General features: G+C 38.9%; 1 protein-coding gene across 1 annotated transcript in view; it reads left to right on the forward strand.

Annotated features, from left to right (window-relative positions):
• LOC137287470 (guanine nucleotide exchange protein smcr8a-like) overlaps positions 1 to 10,639 on the forward strand; it is a 41,851-nt gene extending 31,212 nt beyond the window's left edge. The window contains exons 23-26 of the mRNA XM_067819781.1: positions 1,070 to 1,144; positions 2,695 to 2,794; positions 9,539 to 9,602; positions 9,939 to 10,639. Of these exons, the coding sequence (XP_067675882.1) occupies positions 1,070 to 1,144; positions 2,695 to 2,794; positions 9,539 to 9,602; positions 9,939 to 10,003 (304 nt within the window). The 3' untranslated portion in view covers positions 10,004 to 10,639. The remainder of the gene's footprint in view (positions 1 to 1,069; positions 1,145 to 2,694; positions 2,795 to 9,538; positions 9,603 to 9,938) is intronic.
• Positions 10,640 to 24,349: the final 13,710 nt, after the last annotated feature.

The raw sequence follows: 24,349 nt of genomic DNA on the forward strand, positions 1-24,349 counted from the left end.
GTCCATGCTTTGTTGTATACTGAGTAATATTCATGAGATACTTTAGCCATGCGGGTGCAGTAATCTGAGTTATGTCCCTTGGTCGTGCCAGAATTGTAGTTTGATTCCTGGTTTGCTCTGATAATGATTCTGGGTTTGTTTGCACCCAAGTCTACATGAGGAATTCTTTATATTGGTTGTGCTTAGTCCCAGTTTGATCCAATAATGTTTCTATCTGGTCAGTACCATACAGCAAAATAGTCTAGGTCCAGAACCTTTGTAACTTCAACCTGTGAAGGCCCGGGGTAGAATAGGCCTTCAGCAACCCATGGTGGCCATAAATGTGACTATGCTTGTCGTAAGAGGCAACTAACAGGATCAGATGGTTAGGCTTGCTGACTTGGTTGGCACATCTCTTCAGTGCCCAGTTGCACAGATCGATGATCATGCTGTTGATCACTGGATTGTCTGGTCCAGACTTGATTATTTACAGACTGCCGCCATATAGCTGTTATATTGTTGGGTGCAGCGTAAAACTAAACTCACTCACCTTCGTAACTTCACGCTTTTCTCTCACAGTAAGCTATGCAGTGATATGAATGAGGTGTTGTTGAAAACAGTTAAATTCAACGTACTCAAGCTCATTATGAATGTCATGGAAATAATTTATGCATCATTTTAGCAGGTGAAAAGAGCCATTCCTGCAGCTTTTTCACTTGTTGCCCTCCTGGATAATTTCTGTATTACATGAACCATTAAGCAAAAATGAGACGAATGTGAGATATTAGGTAGGTCTATAAAGTGAATATAGTGTGAATGGGGTCTGTTACATGCTGACTAGACAAGTGTTCAGTCAGTCCTTACAGATCGGATTTTACTGTCATTTCAGTACAATATACAGTGAATGATAACATGTGTTATACCATAACTAGAGAATTACAGGGGGAGGGTGGGGGGGTAGTAGAGAGGGATGGAGGGATATAGTGGTAATGTATTTTGTCTGACGTAATGTTTGTGAGTGTTGTCATGTTTGTTAGAGATAGTGTTGTCATGTATATTTTATCATGAATGTTTATGGCTGTTGCTGCAGCTGGTTGATGGAGCTGTCATCCAAGGCCTTCATCTTCTACCACTCCTTCTGTCTGGGCACCGCGGGCATCATGTAGTAAGTCCTCCATCTTCTTCGAGTATATAGAGCAACCATCCTGCTGAATCTCTTTGCTTGGTAGAGTAGCTTTTTGATTCTGTCCAGGTTTGCCAATGCAGTTGGTTTCAGTGACTTCAAGTTACTGGACATCTGCTCTTGTAGTTCGGCAGTAGTCATTCTTTCTGGTACTCATCACCTCCCAGATTCTTTATGCATAATTATGATACAATGTTTTGTCTGCAACAAGCCTTTATTTAATCATTCATATTAAGTATTCATGAGTCTGACCCTTTTGTTACGTTTCTGTGACAAGTCCAGGCCCCGATTTCTCGAAACAAACTTAAGTTTTTACTCAAGTTTCAAACTGAGTTTGAAACTGCTTTATTTTTAACTCAAATGCATTTTTTAAAATAGAAATGCTCAAACACCTTAAGCAATATATTCACAAAACTCAAACTGTCTACTGTTATTGAGTTTTATATCAATTTCAGTACATTCTGGGAAATGTATTTTTTCAAATTTGAGAAAAAACTTGAGCTTAAGTCAAAACTTAAGTTTGTTTCGAGAAATCGGGGCCAGATTACTTCCCCCCATACCTGACCCCTATTATTTACCTAACCCAACCAATGTACCCACTAGATGTGGGTAAAATGTTTTTAACAGGTTGTTTTTCAAGTGACCCACGAAGATCTGGGCTAAAATTGGTCATCATCATCATCATCATCCCATGCTTGTCATAAAAGGCGACTTGCAGGTCTGGAGGTCAATCTTTGCTGACGTGTGTCATCGTATTACAGTTGCATTGATTGATGCTCATGCCGTCGATCACTGGATTTTGTGGTCTAGGGCTTGATTATACACAGACCACTGTCATATAGCTGTAATATTGTTGTGTTGGGCATTAGACAACAATCATTCAATTATTCAGTTAATTTGTACCAGTGCCCTGTCTGAAATCTTATTTGAGTACTCTTATGATATTAGCTGACGATTCATAAACTTAAGTTAACTGAAGATTATTTTACTCAAACACAAGACAAGTCATGGATCTGTGTATAGCAGAAAAAAAATGCAATCATGGAGTTCTATTGTAATTTCATGAGACAGTATATCATCTGGCCTAGCATAGGTCCGAATATTCCTCCTCAAGTTACAGATCCTAGCCCTATAGGGTGACAAATCATTGTGATATTTGTAGTTTAATAATAATATTAATAATAATAATTGCCATTTTTACCGCACATTTCCATGCTCAAAGCGCTAACACATGAATACCGCAGATAACCCAAGCTAGGAGGTTATTAGTTACACGACTTACCCTACCGACTTCCTGCTGGGTGAACACAGGAGATAACGAACAAACTCACCTGCCTCACAAACTCACATCATGACTCACATGTGCTTTGTTGTGAGGCAGGACTGAAGTCTTAGAAACTCTGAGGAGTCAAGCTGCCGAACACTGCCACCCATCCAAGGAGTGTGAACACTCACTTAAAGTTGCTTAACTTTACCTTGTATCACAACCATCTCATTAATATGCATAACAAGGCTGTGTAAACTCCCAACAGTGACCAGAACCTGCAGAGACAGAAGGAGCAGTACCAAAGCACTGTGAGGAGCTTCATAGCCAAGCTGGGGGTCACCGATGATGATATTCATATAGTAGAGGTAAGTAACACTAAAGGGCTCAGCCTTTTATGAATTGTAGCATACTGGATGTGGGCTTTGTAGAAAAGAAGAATGTAATTCATCATGGGATCTTCATCAGCAACAAGATGAAAGAAGAAGAATCCTTTTTATGGATAGACATTTTCTTTATTGTCTATCCATAAACATTGTTTTTCTGAAGCAAGCCATCTTCTTAATGCCATTTAGAGATGGAAGATGGAAGGAAGTCATCGAGAGGTAGAATCCCTGCACACTTTATTTGAAATTCTATGAGGTTTTTTCTTATTGAACATGGAAACTACATCAGTACCCCTGTTGATCAACAGTCATAGAAGTGATGATTTCATCTTTGTATGTTGGTTGTTTGGTTGGTTGTTTTTTTCAAAGCCACTCTTTGCTGTGTAGAGAGAAAGCTGCATGTAAATGATTTAGTCTGGACCAGACAAACCAGGACCCATTTCACAAAGATCTCGTCAGCCTAAGATTACATAACATTTCTTGAAGCATTTTACTTTGTATGTTACAGTATAGGAGGTGCAATTGCTATGAGAAAAGGACAAGGTATGATAAGGGTGGTTTTTGGCCCACTAACAGAATTGGCTGAAAACATGTTATTTGTTTAGAGACAAGTTAGCTTTGCATAAAATGCTGTATTTTATATGTTCTGAGGTGTAATTTTACTGCAGAGGGGGCCCAAATGGGTTTTATCAGTTCCCATGAAAAATAACACAAAGTCTGAAATATCAGTGTGCCATAATGGCTTATTTACAACTGTTATTTTATTTACATACAAATTACCGCAGTTTACATGATGTTAATTAAAGCTTGTTTCACCAGTGTTGTAACATAGATTACCAAACTTACGAAAAAAATTACAATATTTGGATTTGATGTGAAACAGTTTAATTAAACATTGTAGACTTGATAAACAAACTTTGAAAAAAAGAAAGAAAAGTTACATGGATTTGAACTTGCATGTCTGATAACAAAAAATACTGACAGTCCACTGTTGCAACCATTAGGCTACATATTCCTTTGCCGCCCACTGTGAATTTAAGCTTATATATTACACTTTACAACTATGTATGACTTGACGGCTGCTTGTGTTCGTCATCTGCTAGACCTTGATACAATGTTCTTACTCTAGCTAAAAAAAAATCCTTTTCATAAATATGTCATTGGAAACATCAACGTACATAAGGTCTTGGAAAATCCATATGTTTATACATGGCAATCCTGTTGAATGACAGTGTTATTTAGGCAGTGACAGGCGACTCAAAGGTGTTTGATACACAGATGATAGAAAAACTATGATCAAATTCTTACATAAGAACAAAGATTCTCACTTTTACAGTACTGCTTGATCATATTTTGAAAATCTTCAGACATCTTCTTACTTTTCTAGACCAACAACCCCAAACTAATGTTTACCTCTCATAAATCAGCCTTGTGAGTGCCTTATGATATTGAAAATGTTTTATAAAGATGTTTGCTATGTGTATTTTAGAGGACAAAACTATTCAAAATATAATGTATCATGGCACAGATGTGTAAATGTGATGGACTGTTTTTAAAGATGTTAGTTTATGTCAATGTTTATTTTTTGAGATGTTGTATGGGGCAATTTCATAAACCGAAAAAATGTACTTTTTTTAAGATTTTGATGTGAGCAAAAGCGTGACCCACCACAATTTTTTAGGTGTGCATTCTAATTTACTCTCTTCATATGTGGTGAAAAAATTGGGATGGGTCACGCTTTTGCTCACACTTTTCTACCACTCTGAAAATCAGAAAATGTAGGTTTCTAGAAGATATTGTAAAATATGTTAACTTTGAGGTCTTCAAAGAGGAAAACTAACAACACTAAAAACATAAAAATGCAATTGGAGGTAACTTCAACAATTAGTTTAGCTCCTTTTATGCTAAAATTATTGTGCTGTAAAATTTTGATAATCATGACATGTTGTGGGCCAATAAGGGCCTCTATCATACCTTGTCCTTTACGGGATTATGAGAGCTTTGTGAAAGGGATTTTGGCGATGTTACACAAAGACACCTCATCTGACTACCTGATTCATCAAATTCAGAGCTTACATTTGTTTTTTTATTGTTTAAAGTCACACTCAGCAATATCTGAGGTATGTGGGTGTCTGTAGATAATCAAGTTTGGATTAGACGATCCACTGATTGACATCATGAGCATCGATCTACACAACTGGGATATTGTGATATGTGTCAACCCAGTCAGTGAGTCTGACTGCCCAATCTCCTTAGTCTTCTAGTACAAGTATGGTTACAGAAGGCTAATTCTAACATACAGTACAGTGTTTGTAATACATTGTAAACCAAAAGTTACTGTGTTCTGTAATCTGATTGGTTGAAAAACATGATCAAATGGTATTAGATTCCCGGAAACTGCAAGACTATTCACTGCGTATTTACACGTAAACAATTGTTTTGTTGTGTCATCAACAGTGGTGACGTCATTCAAATCATATTGTGACGTAAAGTTAGAATGACGTCACAAATGAGCAACTCCAGATGCTACCATGGGAACCAGCTGAAACGGCCTGCTGATGACACTTTACTGCTGTACTCATACTCGATGTAAACGAGTGCAGACAGTAAAACCCCTTTGGTTTACTTTTTTGTTTACAATGTCGATAAACATCATGTGTTGGCCAATTTCCGGGTGTTATTGAGTATTTGAAGCACGGGAATATTTCATTTGAAACCTCCGGCTGACGCCGTCGGTTCCAAATGCATTCCCGTGCTTCAAATACTCCATCTCCTAATAAGAACAGTTCCAGCTTGTTTTACGTATCAACTGCTGCAATAGGTGTAACTTGTTTGAGGTTAGAAAAACAAGGTTGTCAGAATACCATGTCCTCTGCTCTCATCCAAGGACAGTAACTTAAGATTTTCTAGGATGTTTGTGATATTGGATTTCTTTGCTACTGGTTGAATTGAAGCATGTCTTTGGCTGTGTTATTTGTGTCATGTCAGCTAGTGGGGTGAATTATTTTTACTCTTCTTTTAGCAATGTTCCAGCAATATCATTGTGGGGACAAGAGAAATGGGCTTTACACATTGTGCCCAAGTGAGGAATCAAACCCAAGTTTTCTGCATCACAAGTGAATGCTTTACCAGTAGGCTACTCCACCACCGTGACAGACTGTGGGCTCTCCCTTTAGTAACAGCATTCTCTCATCATTCTTAAGACCAACTCTTGGTTCACGGAGTACAGCATGTAAAGGCCATTTTTGCTAGAGTATTGTGGTTAAGATTAAAGCACTGTAAAACCATATCTACTCAATCTGTCAGTCTGTCTGTCACACACTCATTCAAAGAAAATGTATATCTGTAAACCCAGCCTTCATTTCTTGACCTTATTTCCGACTATAAGGAGGCCTTTAGGATGTATATTTGCCAGATTCATCAGTCGTAGACTCAGATTGCTTTTAGTCATGGAAATAACACTCGAATCATATATCACATTTAATAAACTGGATGATATTGGAGTCCCATTAATGTCGCTGTTCAGGTTTATGTATGGATGTCTTCTCAACGAAATAATATGAGACAAATAATATCGGATCGACTTGACATTTTCTGTATAACTTACAGAAGCAACGAACAACATACAGTGGAAGCTGTCAATACCAACATCTGTCCAATCCGGCAAGTTGTCTACACCAGCATACAAACTCAGCCCCATCCATGGGTTGTACAGTTACCCTCAGCTCTACAATCCAGCACTGTGTGTAAACCGCATTATTCCTTCAGTCCCGATCAGTGCCGGTTTAGACTGCTTCCTCTGTATAAGTGTTTGCATCAACATTCTTCCTATATTTGGCTGCTCTTAAGGAAATGTTTACAATGAAAGTAAAGCAAATCTGATGAAGTGGTGTAACTATGTGTGCAGTCGGGGTGTTTTTTGTTTTGTTCTTAGTTGAAAAATGCAAAGCTAAAATCATGATAGCATGGTTGAAGCAAAAGCAAAAGAAAATTAAATGGCAGAAAAGAAATTTTGAGAAATTACATATTATTAAGTAGGGGTGGTGGGGAAGCCAAGCAGTTACAATGTTTGCTTGCCACATCAAAAAGCAGGGTTTGATTCCTTGATACTGCTGGAATATTGTTAAAAGAGTCCTTCGTGGTATTGTTTCCAGAATGATCAGATAAATGAACATTGATAGATATGATAGGAGTGTATCCAAAGAGATACTTACTTTTTCATTTAATAAATGTACTTTGCATTTTTGTGCTTGTCATAAGAGGCAACTAACAGAATTAGGTGGTCAGGCTTGCTGACTTTGTTGACACGTCATCAGTTCTCAATTTTGCAGATTGATGTTAATGTTGTTGATCACTGGATTGTCTGGTCCACACTCAATTATTTACAGACCATCGCTATATAGCTCTAATATTGCTGAATGCGGCATAAAATTCAACTCGGTCACTCACTCATTTTGTGGAGATGTAGCGAATGTGGAGTCTGAGTCACAATTCATACCATTATAGGATCAGGTGATTAATCTCATTGACCTGGTTGCTCATTACGTCAATCAGGCTTGATTGGCTAAGGCTAATGCAGTTCTGAAGGGACAACAGGTCAGAAAAAGGCCTTCTCAACCTGTGTTGTTCAGAAGATGTGACTAAATCAGTTGCTTCAGACTGTCTGGAGATTAGTCTCTAGGACGTTGCTGCTTTCATGTTGCTTTCATGTTGCTTTCATGTCTTCATGATGATGTGGTGCTTTTGATATCAATCATTGGATTGTCTGGTCCAGTACTGGTCCTTCTCAACCTCTGTTGATAAAAAATTTAACTAAATCAGGTAGATCATTCGGGATCAGTCTGGATCAGTCGTTCAATTTGGCTTTCATGTCTGTGTATCTGGCTTTCATATCTCGTTCTTTACAAGAAGATTGTCTGGCCCAGTCCAGGTCCTTCTCAGCCTCTGTTGATCAAAGACGTGACTAAATCAGATAGATCATTTGGGATCAGTCTGGATCAGCTGATCAGTCTGACTTTCATGTCTGTGTATCAGGATTTCATGTCTCTTATTCACAAGAGGATTATCTGGTCCAGACTCAGTCAATACTGACTGACATCATACAACTGTTTTATTGTTGTCTGGAGATGAAGAGAAAATGTGCTTGTTACACAAGAAACAGAAGATACTCTATATTTGCCCTGTGCAACTTTCATCTTTATGATTGCTGTGATTGGATGTGAATATGTCAGCAGCAGTTTCATAAAGTTAGATTAAAAGATATTCTTTCCTTTGAAATGCCTTGGATTTTCTGCCCAATCACGTTAAAGTATTCACTCTTTGACAGGAAGACAACTTTGTATGATATCAGCTAGGTCTTTGTGGGACATTGTCTGTGGCTTCTGACCTTTATTAATATTTTTTTTGCTCCTGAACATTTCCTTAGATGTCAGTATTTAAGTAAAGGTTTCAGATCCTTCTCTTGCAAAATACTGAAGTGATATATGCTTAGAGGGGTGCCAAGCCTTACTTCTAATGGTAGTCGTTAGTGCCCAAAGTGTATCTGAATTTGACCACTGTCTCCCTGTTCATGTAACTATGTATCACATGAATATGATATCAGGTAAATATCCTTCACGGCCATTTGTGAGGTGGTGATGTAGACTAACGGATAAAGCATTTGCTCGTCATGCTAAAGACATGGGTTCGATTCCCCACATGGGTACCACTCTTATCAGTGGTCAAGGTCATCCATTAGGTCATGGCCAAAGATGTTTGTTTAAGTGATAACTCATTAAGTCTTTCCATACGTCGTAACATTTTCACAGCTGCACGTATATCCTAAGGACGTGATATTATGACCAGTCAGCTACAACCCTTGCATGCAACCAGATGTTTGTAACCGTAGCCTCTGAATTTGAAGGACAAGATATAATGACGGATTTTTCACAATGTTTTTCCGTATGGGAGGATGTGATAGTTTGCCTACTCATACTAAATATATTTCACAGGTCTGCATCCTCGTCCTCTGATACAATACATATACTTCGTGTTCAGTGTATTTTGGGAGGATTTACTTGATTATCTCCCCTGGTCAAAACCATGTGCTATATGACCTTGACATTTGGTGACCACACAGTGTAGAATGGCTGGTCATCAAAAAAATTACATAGGACTGCAAGCGAAGTTCTATCTTGCACGTTAGCTGTTACGATGGTTGACATTTTTTTTTTGATTGTTAGTAATGTTCATTGAATGTTGACTGTTTTAATAACAGATAACACACATTTTATCGTTCTTTGGATGTCATGAAGCTATAAACCTAAGTAATGACAAAAATCTACTGAAATATGGTTCTTCGTCCACTATAGTGTAGTCACTGGATTGAAAGAAAGTGTCACAAGTATAAGTGAATAAAGATGTCTTGAAAAAAGTTCAGTTCATATGAATTTTGATGTTAAGCTAGTCATGAATGGTTCATGTCAACTGTTGCAAACATGGATACATGATATCATGTCCCTTGTATGTGTCACATTGCCAAAAATGGATTTGTATTGAAGGGTTGTGACCCTTCAGACATAATATCTCGTCCTTTGAATGGAAAGGGTTAAGGATGACTTAATGTTTGAGAATTTTTCTTTCAAGGCCACTTCAAAGCTAGATGAACACAGACTAGTTTTTACTGAGATAATAGTGTGAAGATTTTGAATGTGTGGACAGGATACATTCACAGTAATCTCTTTGCAGTATTTGGCTGAGATAGTGAAGATGTCGGAGATTGAACCGCATGTACGACTGACACAAGTTGGAGGTAAGTCCTAAAGACAATTTAAATATTTTTACATTTACAGAGAAATGGAAGTGCTGTGATACTAAGTCTGTTCTTAATGTGTTACATGTGCATCAGCTTACAAGAGTGTTTCCTGCAAACTTTGAGCTGACTGACTGTTCAGGCATAATGGAAATACACATGTACTTGAAACTGCAATTACTCATAACATTCAGTCACTCATGGAATTATGATTTAACTTCATTTCAGTCATTCATGTTCATTGATGACATCTTCCTTTCAAAATCTCATATTTGAAATCAGTGTTGCAATATAATATAGATTATGAAATATATTTTTGTATTGTTCTGTTTTTAGGTGGTGTTGCTAGACCAATCACTCTCAATTACCTCCCTTGCCAGATGCAACCTCTGAGGTTCTGAGGTTACTGCATCAGATGCATTGCTGTCTTCTTGATGCATCAGTGGGATCTAGATGCATTTCTCCATACACCCAAGTCATGATCAGTGTCTAATTCTGTTGCTGATGCATTTAAGGGGAGTGAACTCTCAGTGATGGATTCAAGGGGAGTGAACTCTCAGTGATGGATTCAAGGGGGAGTGAACTCTCAGTGATGGATTCAAGGGTAGTGAATTCTCAGTGATGGATTCAAGGGGAGTGAACCCTCAGTGATTGATTCAAGGGGAGTGAACTCTCAGTGATGGATTCAAGGGGAGTGAACTCTCAGTGATGGATTCAAGGGGAGTGAACCCTCAGTGATGGATACCACCTTTGGCAATGTCGTCTGACTCAGGGACTTGTTGATTGTATAGTGCAATAGAGACTGGGTGCAGAGTGGATCCCTCATCTCCTACAGGGCAGGACTTAGCCCTGTGTGTTGCTTGTCACAGAGTCTTGGTTTGAATCCTGAAATGGTTTTAAATTGGGCGAAAATCCTTTGCACTCCAAAAAACATGCTGTGATAAATATTGTATTGCGATTTCAGTGTCTATGCTTTTGTGGACAGCACAAACTTAACATGATATACATTCCTTCAAGATTGGTGCAAGCTGCAAAGATCCAGCTATATGAACAGGCTTTTGAAAATCAAGGCTGTTTTCAGCATACTGGAGACAGAATATTGTGTAAGGACGGTGTATGAACTTACAGATAAGTAAGGCATAACTGACCTTGACAGCTAATGTGTTGAAACATAATGTGTCAAGGTCAAGATCAAATATGTAAGGTCTCTACCATTCCTGTCAGAGGCTACCATTAAAAGGTCACAAAATACTGCCTACCTGGTGACACTTAGATCAAACTCATGGTGGTGCTAGGTAGAATGTTACTGCAAAACACGTGTAGAACATATCAAATTTTCTATTCAGGGTTTACTGGTCACTGGGGCTGCAACAAATCACCCAGAACTTGATTTGATTCAATTTTTGATATTGGAACTTGATTCAATCATTTTCGTTCCAATTCACCATACAAGTAAAAACATCAGATTTCATTTAAATCTTGGAGTGAGCATTTTTAGTATGAAATCCACTGTCAACTTGACATTGTCTATCAACAACACTTCTTACTGGTTAATAAGCCTGGCGTCAAATCATGTTAGCAATTGAAACGGCTCCAGTTGGGGTGAAAATTACGTTCTGTCTGTGTGGAAATAATTAAATATTTTTTCAAATATCAGGTCGAAATTGGGATAATGGTTATCAAAAATCGAAAGGAAGATGTCAGATTCAATTTTCATTGAATCTAACCAAATTAGTGCAACCCTACTAGTACCTACTGTAAGAAACTGATCACGGGAAGAAGGATGGGGATCAGTCTAAGGACTGTATCATTTTTGGCTCCCTTCTTCTCTTTGTTTTACTTGTTCATTTATCATGAAGACAAAAAGATGAGCATGGTGTCATCTGATCAGGATATGATCATTCATCAGTGTATTTAGCAGGTGGTGGGGGGAGGGGATTAAAAGGAAAATGTAGCTGCGAATCAGTTACCATATTATGACTTGCAATTTAGTTGTATTTTTAGTGATCACACCATTCAAGTGATCTGAGAACTTGGTTAATTTTACTGCTTTTTGACCCGTTTCAGGTATTTAGTCACTGAACATAGTCCTGATAATCTGCACCCCTATGTCTGGACTTGAACTCAGGCTTTATGAATATATACGCGCATATGCTTAAGAACAATTGTTGATCGTTGATCAAATGTTATTGATGGTATTATTGATCATGTCATTAGTGGTGATGTCTTGAATGATTATTGCCTTTTGTGATGATGTTATTTGGTCACAAGAGAGTAATATTAGTGAAAAGATCTCTAAGTTATCAAAGAAATGTAGTTATCAGTGTCTGGTGGCAAATCACTGCTTTGTGTGTTTTACATTATTAACTTGCTAGAATATACATAGTTTGCAAACATCTAATAATATGAAAATGGATGGGTGTGGTGGATGGATTGATGGGTGGGTGATGGATGGATGGATGAGTGGATGATAGGTGGATGGATGGATGGATGGGTGCTTGAGTGGGTGATAGGTGGGTGGATGGATGAAGGATGGGTGGAAGGATGGATGATGGATGGATGGATGAGTGGGTGATGGATGGATGGAAGGAAGGATGGATGGCTGGGTGGATTCTTGGGTGGGTGGATAGATGGATGGATGGATGATAGAAGGATGGCTGGGTGGAAGATGGATGGCTGGGTGGACAAATGGATAGATAGAAGGATGGCTGGGTGGATGATGGATGGATGGCTGGGTGGATTGATAGACGGATGGATGGCTGGGTGGATGGATGAAAGGATGGCTAGGTGGATTGATGGATGAGTGGATGGATGGCTGGTTGGATGGATTAATTTTGTGCATATATCGTGTATGTTTCTATTTTGTGTGTGTAAATATTTTGTATTTACATCCTGTACGTAAGTAGTTGGTAAACACATCAAAGCAGCTTCCATTTGGCAATCCTTGGAATTTGAATTTAAATGAGCCAAATGCCGCCAATCTGACGCCTTTAAAAAAGTGAGAAATAATGAGCTGCATGTGTTCAAAAGCACTTCATAGGATAGACAAAAAGTGTTATCCTGCTAATGGACAGTGACAAGGATCACATTACCAAGCTAAAACATATATGCATACCCTTTTCTTCCATGTTTTCGTCAGTGGTGAACCGGCTATATCTACACTGATACAGAAATATGATCAGATTGGAAGTATTTAATATTCATTTCGGGGGTCAAGATTTTCATTCCCATTATTTTCGGGGATCAGATGTATTTTTTAAGGAAACTTTGTTTAAAAATGTTGTTTGAAGCAATGCTTCTGATTTTGGATAGCCATTTTTAATTAATATGTCATCTCTGTCAGTGAATCAGTTGCTCATTAGCATTCTCATCTCCATAGGAAGTATACAACATACGGCTACAACAATGACTAATACATTAACTAATTAATGTTAATACAAGTGGAATCAGAAGACACAAGGTATGATTCAAGATTCATTCTTTACCATTGATCTAAGGTTACCTAAGTAACTTACGACCACCCCCCACCCCCTAGTCTAGTCTTGTCTAGCCCAGCCCAACCCGACCCGACCCAGCCCAGCCCAGCCCAGCCCAGCCCAGTCCAGTTTGGATATATTACTTCCTCTTGCAGTGGGATATTGTATGTATTTCAGACAATGGGACCAAACAGCATTTGATTAATGAATAGCAAGATACATCTTTATGATGTAATGCTTGAACAGAGTATGTGAGAGGGGTTTTGATATAGAGATGACATACAAGGGAGACAACTGATTAACGGTATTTTAATAGGTCATCACAATAGGACCATCAGTTACTGAAGTATTTTAAAATGCTGTGGTTGTCATATGTGCCAGTGATGAGGATTGTTGATTGGTGCTTGTGCTTTCATCCACTGGCTTGTATGCTTGTAGACATATAGGGTTCGAGTAACAGATGACACAGTATTTTGCTTTAACTGGGTCATGCGTTTTCAGATACGAAACTACCAGTATTCAGTTTACCACCAGTCTTCAACTAGAGTTATCTGACTTTGAAACACAAACTACTGATAATGCGCTTATGCAGGTGGTTCATTTCATTTGTCAAAGTTCTGGTTTTTGTGTGATGAGTTGTTTCTCATAGACATTACATGAACCTGGCATAGTGGTGTGAATTTCATCTGTCTCTGCCATACCCATGCTTTTGTTATCCCTTGAAGTGATAAATCTTGGAGACTTACGCAACCTAACCTTTCTTCTCACATTAATCTGACACTCTATGATATATCTGAAGTAATGTTGAAGCCATGTGGAAACAGCCTCAACTCACCCACTCCATAATGATATAGAGAAATAGTGCAGCATCTGCCCACATCACCAATCACATCAACAGGCTGACATTGTCACAGCCTTGAAAATTTCACAGGTATTTGGCATTCATTTGTTTGAAAACACCTGTTTTGTAATGTAAATTCTTCAGATTTCCATAGTTAATGTTTTTTGGTTAATTTGTATGTCATTTTATGATGTAGTTATTTAAGGCATAAAATATGTTTAACATATAAACTATTGAACCTAGACATGTTCCACAAAATGAGCTGCAGTAAGGACATTAAAGGTGACAAAGACCGCCTCGGTTGACCTTGAATTATTTTCACCCTTTTCCACTATTGCTTTGTGTGAGTGAGTGAGTGAGTGAGTGAGTGAGTGAGTGAGTGAGTGGGGGTTTATGCCGCAGTTAGCAATATTCCAGCAATATCATGGCAGGGGGAGAGGAGAGAAAGACTTCACACATATATTGCTTTAAACAATCCAAGTTTTATTTTTGTATATTGTAGTCATAATGACATTCCAGACAGCCATGGCCAATGATGGTTGCTTAAGCCTTATAGTGTGTTGTAGATGTGTGGGGATTTTTTTCATGAAATTCAAAATGAAATACATTCTAGCTAAAATCATACAATATGAGTTGTCTGTTGGTGCAGTTTACTGTACAGAGTTGTTTCCTTTGGGCTGGACATAAACCCCATGATAATCTGTTTTGCCCAGTGTGGGAGGGTCGAAGGCTGGCCTGGTTGTTAAAGCCTTCTCCATAGGCCCAGGTTTGAATCCCCCATAATGCCTGAAGCCCATTATAGTGTTCCCGGTTACAATAATGGTGGAATATCGCTAAACTCGGAGTAAAACAATGCTCAATTATGCCCAGTATGAACTTATGTGCAATCGAACACCTGGAAGATTGTTCAAAGCAGTGATAAAACCATTTCAGTTAGTTGAAATATATCATTGACTGTGTTTGGATAAAATGAAGTAGTGGATGAGTTTGTATGCCGTTTGTAACAGTATCACTGCTGGGGACACCAGAAATGGGCCTCAAACATTGTACCTACGTGGGGAATCAAACCAAGGTCTTTGGATTGACGAGCAAATGCTTTACCCACTAACTTACCTGTCAGAGCTCACCCGAGTCTTACTTAAAGTAGAAACTACAGTGACATCGTCTTGTCTCGTCTTCACTGAATTATCACAGACATGTAAATTACACAAGATGCATTCTGGTTCTTTGGTTGTGATGTCCAAATGACAGACATTCCCTTTAATCAGTATTGAATTTGTTTTCATATTCCATTCTGACATTTTACAAAATTTATTGACATTTTCCAGGGGTTCAAAAATCCTATCACCCGATGTCCTGGGACAAGTCAGTTTTCATTTCGGGCAATCAAATGATGGTATCATACTTTTCTGTGGGCTACTAGATAATTTCTGCATGTGGTGTCAAACTGCAAATCCCCCTCGATTTCATTCAATATCTGCTCAAAATGTAGCTATTAAATTTCACAAGTAGAGTTATCTTTCTTTGCTATTTATCACTTCTCAATATTTAGTCCACTAAACATAAACATCAAATACCACGTTGATTTTGCCTTTCATAGTTACAAGATCATGATTATGTCATGAAAATCAGGGCCAGTGGAAAATTAGTCAGGACAAGTTACTTTTTTAAAGTCACTTGCCCTGTGGCAAGTGACTTGTTAAGAATTTCTTGAACCCTTGATTTTCACCTCAGCAGTATTGCGTTTGTTTTCATAGTCCATACTGACATTCTACAAAAATGATTAACATTTTCTCATTATTATGTCTGAACTGGTGGACTGAGTTGAGGACACAATGTTTAAGGATACAATTTTGTTGCAGTGTTGCTTCCGTTTGGTGTCCCAGAAACCTATCACAATAGTTCAGAATCACAGTTTGCAGTGATCTTGTGTCTGATTGTCAGCGTGAGTTATGAGTCGTCAAGCTGTGCTGATACGTCTGAAATAGCGTTTGTTTCTTTGAATGGTGTGGAGGTAAATCCTACAGTTGTTCTCAATTACAGGATGACAGTTGTATCATGGAACCTTGTGAAGTTCTATGTCAGATTCGGTCTTCAGCACCCCATGCATGTCATAAGAGGCCACTAATGGGATCTGATGGTTGTGATCTAATTTCGTATGGTGATCCTTATGATGTTGATGACTTGATTGTCTGGTCCAGACTTGAATATTTCCAGATGGCTGCCTTTTAGCTGAAATATAGCTGTGTGCTGCATTAAACAACCAACAAAATCAGGTATCATGGATTGAGACTCTCTCTCTGGATCATGTTATGACACGTTATTTCACAGGATGACACCTTGTATCATTGGACGACACCTCAGCACAGCAGGACAATGACAATGACAACTGCTGACATGCTAAAAGTGTTTCACATGACTGACATTTGTTGTGTGAGCGTAAAGGTCCAGAATGGTTTCACTGCTTGAAGTCCCTTTGTGCCAAATACTTTGTTCTTTCGTCATCTTTAATTTTGATGTCAAGCTATGTATTTGTGCATATGGGCAGACATGAAATAAAAGAAACATTTTCAAGAGAGTTTCCCTTTCATTCTGTTCTTAACTGATTGAGAATTTAGAAGCGATGCAACTCTTTCTTGTCAACAGCGTCTTTGACACGAAGAAGAAGCATCGGGTTCCATCCATACCTAATCTGAATTGGTACCTTGTGCATGATAACGATGATGATGATGATGACGATGATGATGACGACGAAATGTTTCTATGCATTCATACGTATGTTTCGCATTTTGCCAAATCTACCCTCCCTCCATGATCAACATCACCTCAGTCCTTTCTTGACATCCAATTGACATGCTGATATTACTGAAATATTGTTGAAAGGTATCTTCATCCCCGCTTCCTCAGTCACCATCATTGTGGGCATCAGCTGTGTGTACTGGACGTAATCTAAGCAGAGTAGATAAGGCGTGTGGAACCAACTGAAGAGTCTATAAGACGTGATCAGCAGATAGCGATTACAAGACGTATGAACTACATTTTTAACCTTCATTCTCAAAGCGCAAGGGAAGTGGCCGCGAACTAGTGTTACAATTGCTGCATACATTAAATGAGAGCAAAATGATAAGGAAAGGAACCTAGCCGTTTTGTGAACTGCCACATAAGTAAACTCATTCATTAAAATTAATGATTTCATGACGTAAACTGTCTCTCATAGTACCTGATTGAAGTGTAACAGTGATTGTAGGAGTCAGTGGAATTAGCCGATGTGGGTACAAATTGCCCATCTGATAGTCAAATGATCGCATGACATTTCCGACCGACCCTGAAGCACTACCTGCGAGTTCAAGGACGCTCTCTGAGAAGACTCACGTTGTTCCTAGTCTACCAAATCACCGACGTGAAAGGGAATTACCCAACTTCAAATTGGGTGGAAATTTGAGGCAGTGATAAAGTGCATATCACTTACAATCGTGAAAATATATTGGATTGGTCAGTTAGAAGATGTCAGTAGGAACATGCAGTGACTGATTTGCTGTTTCTGGCCTTTGTCATGTTCTTGTGTGGTAAGAAATCAGGCATGAGCAAATTGAATACCCGTCAACAAGGCCATGACTGGGGTGTAAATGTTCGTATCACAAACTACACCATATGCAAATATGTATACCTGCCTATTAACTGCCGTGATATATATTAGAACCGTTCGGCGTAACCCATGGCAGCGACATTACAGTCTCACAAAGAAGCAGACAAACTAACGGATCATAAGGAACATTTTTCTAGAAATACCACAGATAGCGTGCTACTCAGATTGAAACATCTCCGAATCCTATGTTCAATACCTTGGTATACAAGCAGCGTAGACAGTGGTCATATGTTATCGGAAATCGGATTACAAGATTTCTGTGTTTGACATAAACCTTTGTCAGCCAAAACCAAAAGAAGATTACGAGTCTGTTTAGGTACAGATGTGACATCTATACTTTATTATCACTATCTCAGTTTAGTCTCAAATCGCATTAAAGTTCTGTATAAAATTCAAAAAGTTTTAATGAATACAATATTCAGACCCGATTCTATTGAACCTGACGGTATTAATCATTTGACCAAACATTTCAGTCCAGGTATTAGAAGATATTTATTTATATGAATGTGTACTTTGTTTCAAGTGAGTGGATCTTGGGTAAATGAAATTAGATGATGAATTCATTATTCTCGGAGAGTTCAGTCAAGTTGCTTAAACAATGACAACTACGGATGTTGCTGCTAATGAATATGTCTGTTTTCAACTTTGACAATGACATATACCAGATGGTTCTCAATGATCTCATGAAGAACATATGTAGTGCGTCGGGGAAGAAAGAAATCTTGAAAATATATATTTGAAAAACAATGGACATACACCATCGTCAAGGCAAACGAGACTTGGTGATTCGTTTGTTTGCTTGTTTGTTACTCAAGCATATGTTTGAGGTTTGTTTCATCAACATTCTAGAAGTTGATGAGTCAGTGTTGAAGCATACGACTTATGGGCTGCTAGTTAATGCCGCAATCCAGATAAGTGAATTATAGAGGCTGGACTAGACAATCCAATGATTGATATCATGAGCATCCACCTATGCAATTATTATACGATGAAATGCATCAATCAGGACAGCGAACCTGACCCCCTGATCTCGTGGAACGCCGTTTACGACATGTATTGATTTGTGTATATGTTTGCTGTTTAATTGTATGGTCGGCATTTTGGAAGTTGGTGTGTCAGTGTTGAAGCATCCGACTCTGTTCACTAGCGCTGCACTCCATCTGTGTGAAAGTGAGAGCCTGGACCAAACAATCCAAAACAAAGAGTCTGTTTTGCTGGCATGTGTGCATCACAATCTCCACCTTGTTTCTGGTCAAAATTCAAAATGTTTTGAAGACTACAAAAAATGCGCTAACACTATCGAAATTACCAGTATTAATCCGCGGGCCAAACATTTCCGCTACGATATTACAGGGACTTTGTTGATAAAGATGTGTATTTTGTTTCAAATGAATGAGTCTTGTGTGAATTTCATTAGATGATGGATGTATAATTTCGGGAGAGTTCAGTCAAGTTGTTTAAGCAATGACAGCTGTTGCCAAGAACAGATGTTGCTGCTAATGGATATGTCTCTTTTTAACCTTCACTATGATTGATTCGGGAAAAGGTTCTCAAATCTCAACTAGAGCAACTGTAAGACAAAGGTGACCAAAGGAACCTCGGAATCACGCATCTGGAGAACTGAAAAGATATACCAAATGCAGAATATAAGAGAAATGATTATTTGTTTGTCACATCGTTTTTTATTTAACGCATCATTCAGTAAATATACAGGTCTCTATATTCTTAACTAGGCAATCCAGTGATTTGTAGCATGAACATCGACCTAAATATATGTAACTGGGATACGATCCGATTAATCAAGAACCTGACCTCCCGATCCCGAGAGACTCCACCTACGACAAGCACTGATTGCCGAGGATCAATTCTAACCCGGATTTCACTGTAGGGAGCAAATGAAGTGACGGTGAAAGTTGTGCTGATGATAAATACTAGTATCTTAATGGTAATTTCTGAGATCATTTTCCGGTTTGTCCACCATGGTCGGCGATGCATTCGTGGCACCTAAACGACGTACAGTAGAATTCCTTGGATCCGGTGGGTGTTGGTATTGGTTGTCCATCTGGCTGAAGACCTACTTACTGGGACATTGTCTCGTCTCTAGTGTACATCATTCATTTAAGAGCATCCGGCGGAATGCCTTTGTTAAATTGAAAAGGTTGACTGATGTATGCTTGCTTTCTTTCCGAGACAAAAAGTGATGATCTTGGCACGACTTGGTCTCGCATTGCCATACGTAGATTCAAAATTGCTAGCAGGCCAATTGCAACCACGGGACGTAAGACCTTCATCAACATATTGCTGGTCAATCAACAGTCAGTGGTCGATTCGAAATAACCAGATTACTTCGCCTGTCAAGCGTAGTGCTACCAGATGGCATGGTACTACTATCCCGAAAACCGTTGTTGTAACAATAATTGTTGCACTCCATACACTTTTTGGGATTGCAGTCCACACTGGATTCGAACCCATACTGAGGCATTTTATCTGTACAGCCCCAAACCAGTGATATACCACCTTTCCACCAAGGCATCAAACAATATAGACGTCCAAGTGTACACTGTGATATTGTATCTATGGTGGATTGTATCTATGGGAATTTAGACGAGTATTCATGTTGTTCATGAATTGATTTGAAATTTGATTACGTTTGACGCTTCAATTTATCCGGGAAATTAAACTTTAGCTGCTTCAACAGAATCTTTGGCAGTCAGTTTCAAATAATCCCTCTGTACATGTGATATAATTAACCTTATAAAGTCACTCATATTCATAGCAAAACGCGAGAGCTGTTGTAGATGGCATTGCAGTGTGTCTGATGCCACATCCAGATGTACTTCAGTCGGATGACGGCCGTGTATATATAAATGGACCAGACAATCCAGTCACTGGCATACTGAGCATTCCTTTGCCTCCTACGACAAGTATGGGTTTGCTGAAGGGTAATTCTAGAGGATTAATATCATCGTTTCACAGGAGACAGCTGCTGCTGCAGATAAATACAAGCTCCTAGTCTGGTGGTTTCTGCTGGGTAGAATTATGACTCCAGTGATGCAACTCTACGTCTGAGATTAGGTCCCCAAGGCAATTTCAAGAGTATTCTTCAGTGGCATAGAGAACAGATTCTGTTTATTGCCATTACATTGTTAACTGTCGGAGCTGCAGGGCTGCACGAAGCAGATTTAATTAGTAGGTGTGTAATTACTGATTCCTCGTCTAAATACCATGTGCTATTCTGAGAATGTACATTCTGCCAATATATGTCAGGAGCATTTGAATAAAGAGGTCTGTCATCAATTTTATACTTTTCCCCAAAGTGTGGTATACTCTGAGCATTAGAACTGGCAAGCAGAACATTGTATCAAGCCAGTGTTGAAGGCAACACAGAAAGATCGTGCATATCTCGGGAAACCAGTTTACCATCTGTGGCTCCTAGTCACCAAACTGTCAAGAGGGTCAAGGATATTGAGAAATAGTGTAAATATGGATGTGTATTTTGTTTCAAATGACATGAATCTTTGTTAAATTGATTTTTTGTTGTATTTATTTTCCTCGGAGAGTTCAGTCAGGTTGTCAAGACAATGTCAGCTATTGCAGATTCCCATGGCCATTTCCAGAGTATTCCTCGTTGGCACAGAGAAGAGATCCTGTTTATTACGGCCGGTCCCCGACTGCGATGTTTAGCCAGCGGGCTAAATGAAACAGATTCAGTTAGTAGTTGTATAATTACTAATTCCAGGTCTGAATACCATGTGCTATTCTGAGAAAGTACATTCTGCCAATATATGTCAGGAGCATTTGATTAAAGACGTCTGCCATCAATTTATAGTTTTCGGCAAAGTGTGATATACTATGAGCATATGAGCATTAGAACTGGCAAGCCGAACATTGTATCAAGTCAGACGCCAAAGGAGACTTGACTGAGTGCGTGTGGAGTTTACGATGTTATTAAGTTGTCACAAAGAACGTGGCTGGCCTATTACGACAGTTCACTCATCGACTAAACCTCGTGCGGATTCAGGGTCACCATCAACCGATGCTGGTCGAGCGAAGACGCTAAGTTGATTTGGTGGTCAGGCTTGATGATTCCATGTCATCGTGTCCAAACTGAGGTATGTGTCAACCACGTCAGCTACTCTGATCACCACGTCCCGTTAGTCATCCTTCACAACAAGCAAGCGAAGACCAAATCTATCCCAGATCTTCACGGGTACCTATTCAAATTTAAAAAGCACAAAGTATTCGTTCAGGTGAACTTTAAATGTGAACTTTAAACTATAGAAATCTTAACAATGATAATATAAAATCATAAAATTATTGATGTTTGTCATGTTAATTACTGTATTGCCTGGTCCAGGGTCGGATATTTACAAACCACCACTATACAACTGGAACATTGCTGAATGCGTCGTTAAACAACGTGCACACGACTACACGAAGTCGAACGACCCGATCGAGTTTGTCGGTACGAGCCTATTGCTTCAGAAACGTTATTTACAAATCCAAAATGATTCTCTCATTCTGCATAATTTATCTAAGCCAGACAGTTACAAACTGCACATGTAACGTACACAGTTATGCGTGGAAGGGTAACTATCTGGCAACCTCACTACACTCATTCCATCTTCCCGTAATGATCCCCAAAGTTCATTCCCCTTCTAAAGCCGCACACTGACCCATTTATGTCGAGATGCGAGTTATTACATGTCGTGTTTTTAACACGTAAGTGTTCGCCCCTGTTGCTGCGATTAGTTAGAGGTTGCAAATAACCGACACTCAAAGTTTCACGTCACTCTGTCTCACCTGACTAGTATCATTTTGCGAATCTACTTTTGAGTTCGATTCTCGCGTCTTTCCTATAATTGTAAGTCGACCTTGTCGGCATCATACCAGTAGGCCAGTAGTTACAGCGTTCTTTCGTCACGTCGAAAGTCCGGGTTCGATCCCCGTCAATGACATTGCCCGAACTGCTAATGCGTGAGAAGTAAATCTTCTCAATACAACTGGTAAACATTTAAGACCTGCAGCTCTCACATCAGATACACTTAATTTGCTTTCAGAGATCCATGAAAACAGATTCACCCACTCACAAAAAGTGTAAATGTGCAAATACGTGACGAATGCCAGAAAATTGTAGAAACTTAGAAGGACCATGGTATGTGTGTGTGTGTGTGTGTGTGTGTGTGTGTGTGTGTGTGTGTGTGTGTGTGTGTGTGTGTGTGTGTGTGTGTGTGTGTGTGTGTGTGTGTGTGTGTGTGTGTGTGTGTGTGTGTGTGTGACCTACGTTGGGCTTACTGTCTCCCACGTAAGACCTACTATCTCCTACGTAGGGCTCAGTATCTCCATCCAGAGGCGGATACAACTTTTTGAGAATACGTCGGGTGCGCACTTCCTTTTCACCCAAGTTATTTGATGAAGTTCCAGATCAATGAGGGGTTGCGCACACCTGCCCCCCTACCCCACCCCCTTAGTATGTCATACTTAGGACTTATTATATCCTACGTAGGGCTTAGTATCTCACACTTAGGACTTAATATCTCCTACGCAACACTTAGTCCTACGTACCACCTAGTATCTCCTATGTTCAGCTTACTATCTCTCACGTACTACGTAGTGTCTTCTACATGGGACTTCGTATCTTTTACATGGGACTTAGTATCTTCTACGTGGGACTTACTGTCTCCTACGTAGGACTTACTGCCTCTTACGTAGGACTAATGCTCTCCTACGAAAGCCTTAATATGTCCGTTTTAAGGTTCGGATTATGAAGTATGATCATTAAGCTGAGAAATGTTTGGCTATGCAGGACATCAGAAGAACTGCAAGTCAGTGAATATTCATGACTCAAACGTTGGAGACAGTAAGTCCTGGAGACAGTAAGTAGGAGATACTAAGCGTTACGTAGTAGGAAATGGTAAGTCCGACGTAGGAGGTCATTAGAATGCTGATCAATTTGCGAAAGTTTGTCAGATATTAACCCGAGTCTTAAATATAAAATGCAACAGTTTGCAATGTCAACCATTTAGAACGAAAGTCACAACGCAGTGACGGATTTGGAAGATTATAAGTTGTGCTTTCAATTTCACTATACCACCTTTTAACCAATTATATCTATTGCACCATTCCTTGACTAAAATACAAATGATGACTTATGTTATAAATATTGATAGTCACAAAATGAACTTTTCTGTTTCTCTACACATTCAACAGGTTTTTGATCTAGACAGAAATGTTTGATATTTATTTTAAAACCACATTTTAAGATTTATACCCGAGACATACCTTATTGTACCAAAAGATTCAAACAAATTGCTACTTCTTTGTAAACAAAACTGATAAAATGACTTTATGTCTATAATTACTTTTCTAAATCGATCTTTTACATCCCAAAAGTATTGTTACACATTCTTTCCTTTAAACGCCGTCATGGGCGATGTCAGGTAAGCAAACACACTCTATTTTTATGCAAATTATTTCTGACAGGTGTTAACCATGTTTCTCGAACACCCGGTGTCAACATTTCCAGTCCTAAACGTGTTTGTTTCTGATGATTCAATATGCTCATATTGCCTGTTAGTATTTAATCCTCACAGTAAACATAATTAAAACACCAAGAAAAATTGCGTTAATAAATAACTCACAGCTGCTTGACATCATTTACACAGCGAGAAATTCATAAACTCTTATTTTAGGCCAGTAATCCAGGGATCAACAACATGGATATCAATCTACACAACTGGGATTCGATGACATGTGTCAACCCAATGAGCGAGTCTGACCACCC

The sequence above is a fragment of the Haliotis asinina genome, chromosome 6 (assembly GCF_037392515.1).
Source record: "Haliotis asinina isolate JCU_RB_2024 chromosome 6, JCU_Hal_asi_v2, whole genome shotgun sequence".
In the NCBI taxonomy this organism is placed as follows: Eukaryota; Metazoa; Mollusca; class Gastropoda; order Lepetellida; family Haliotidae; genus Haliotis; species Haliotis asinina.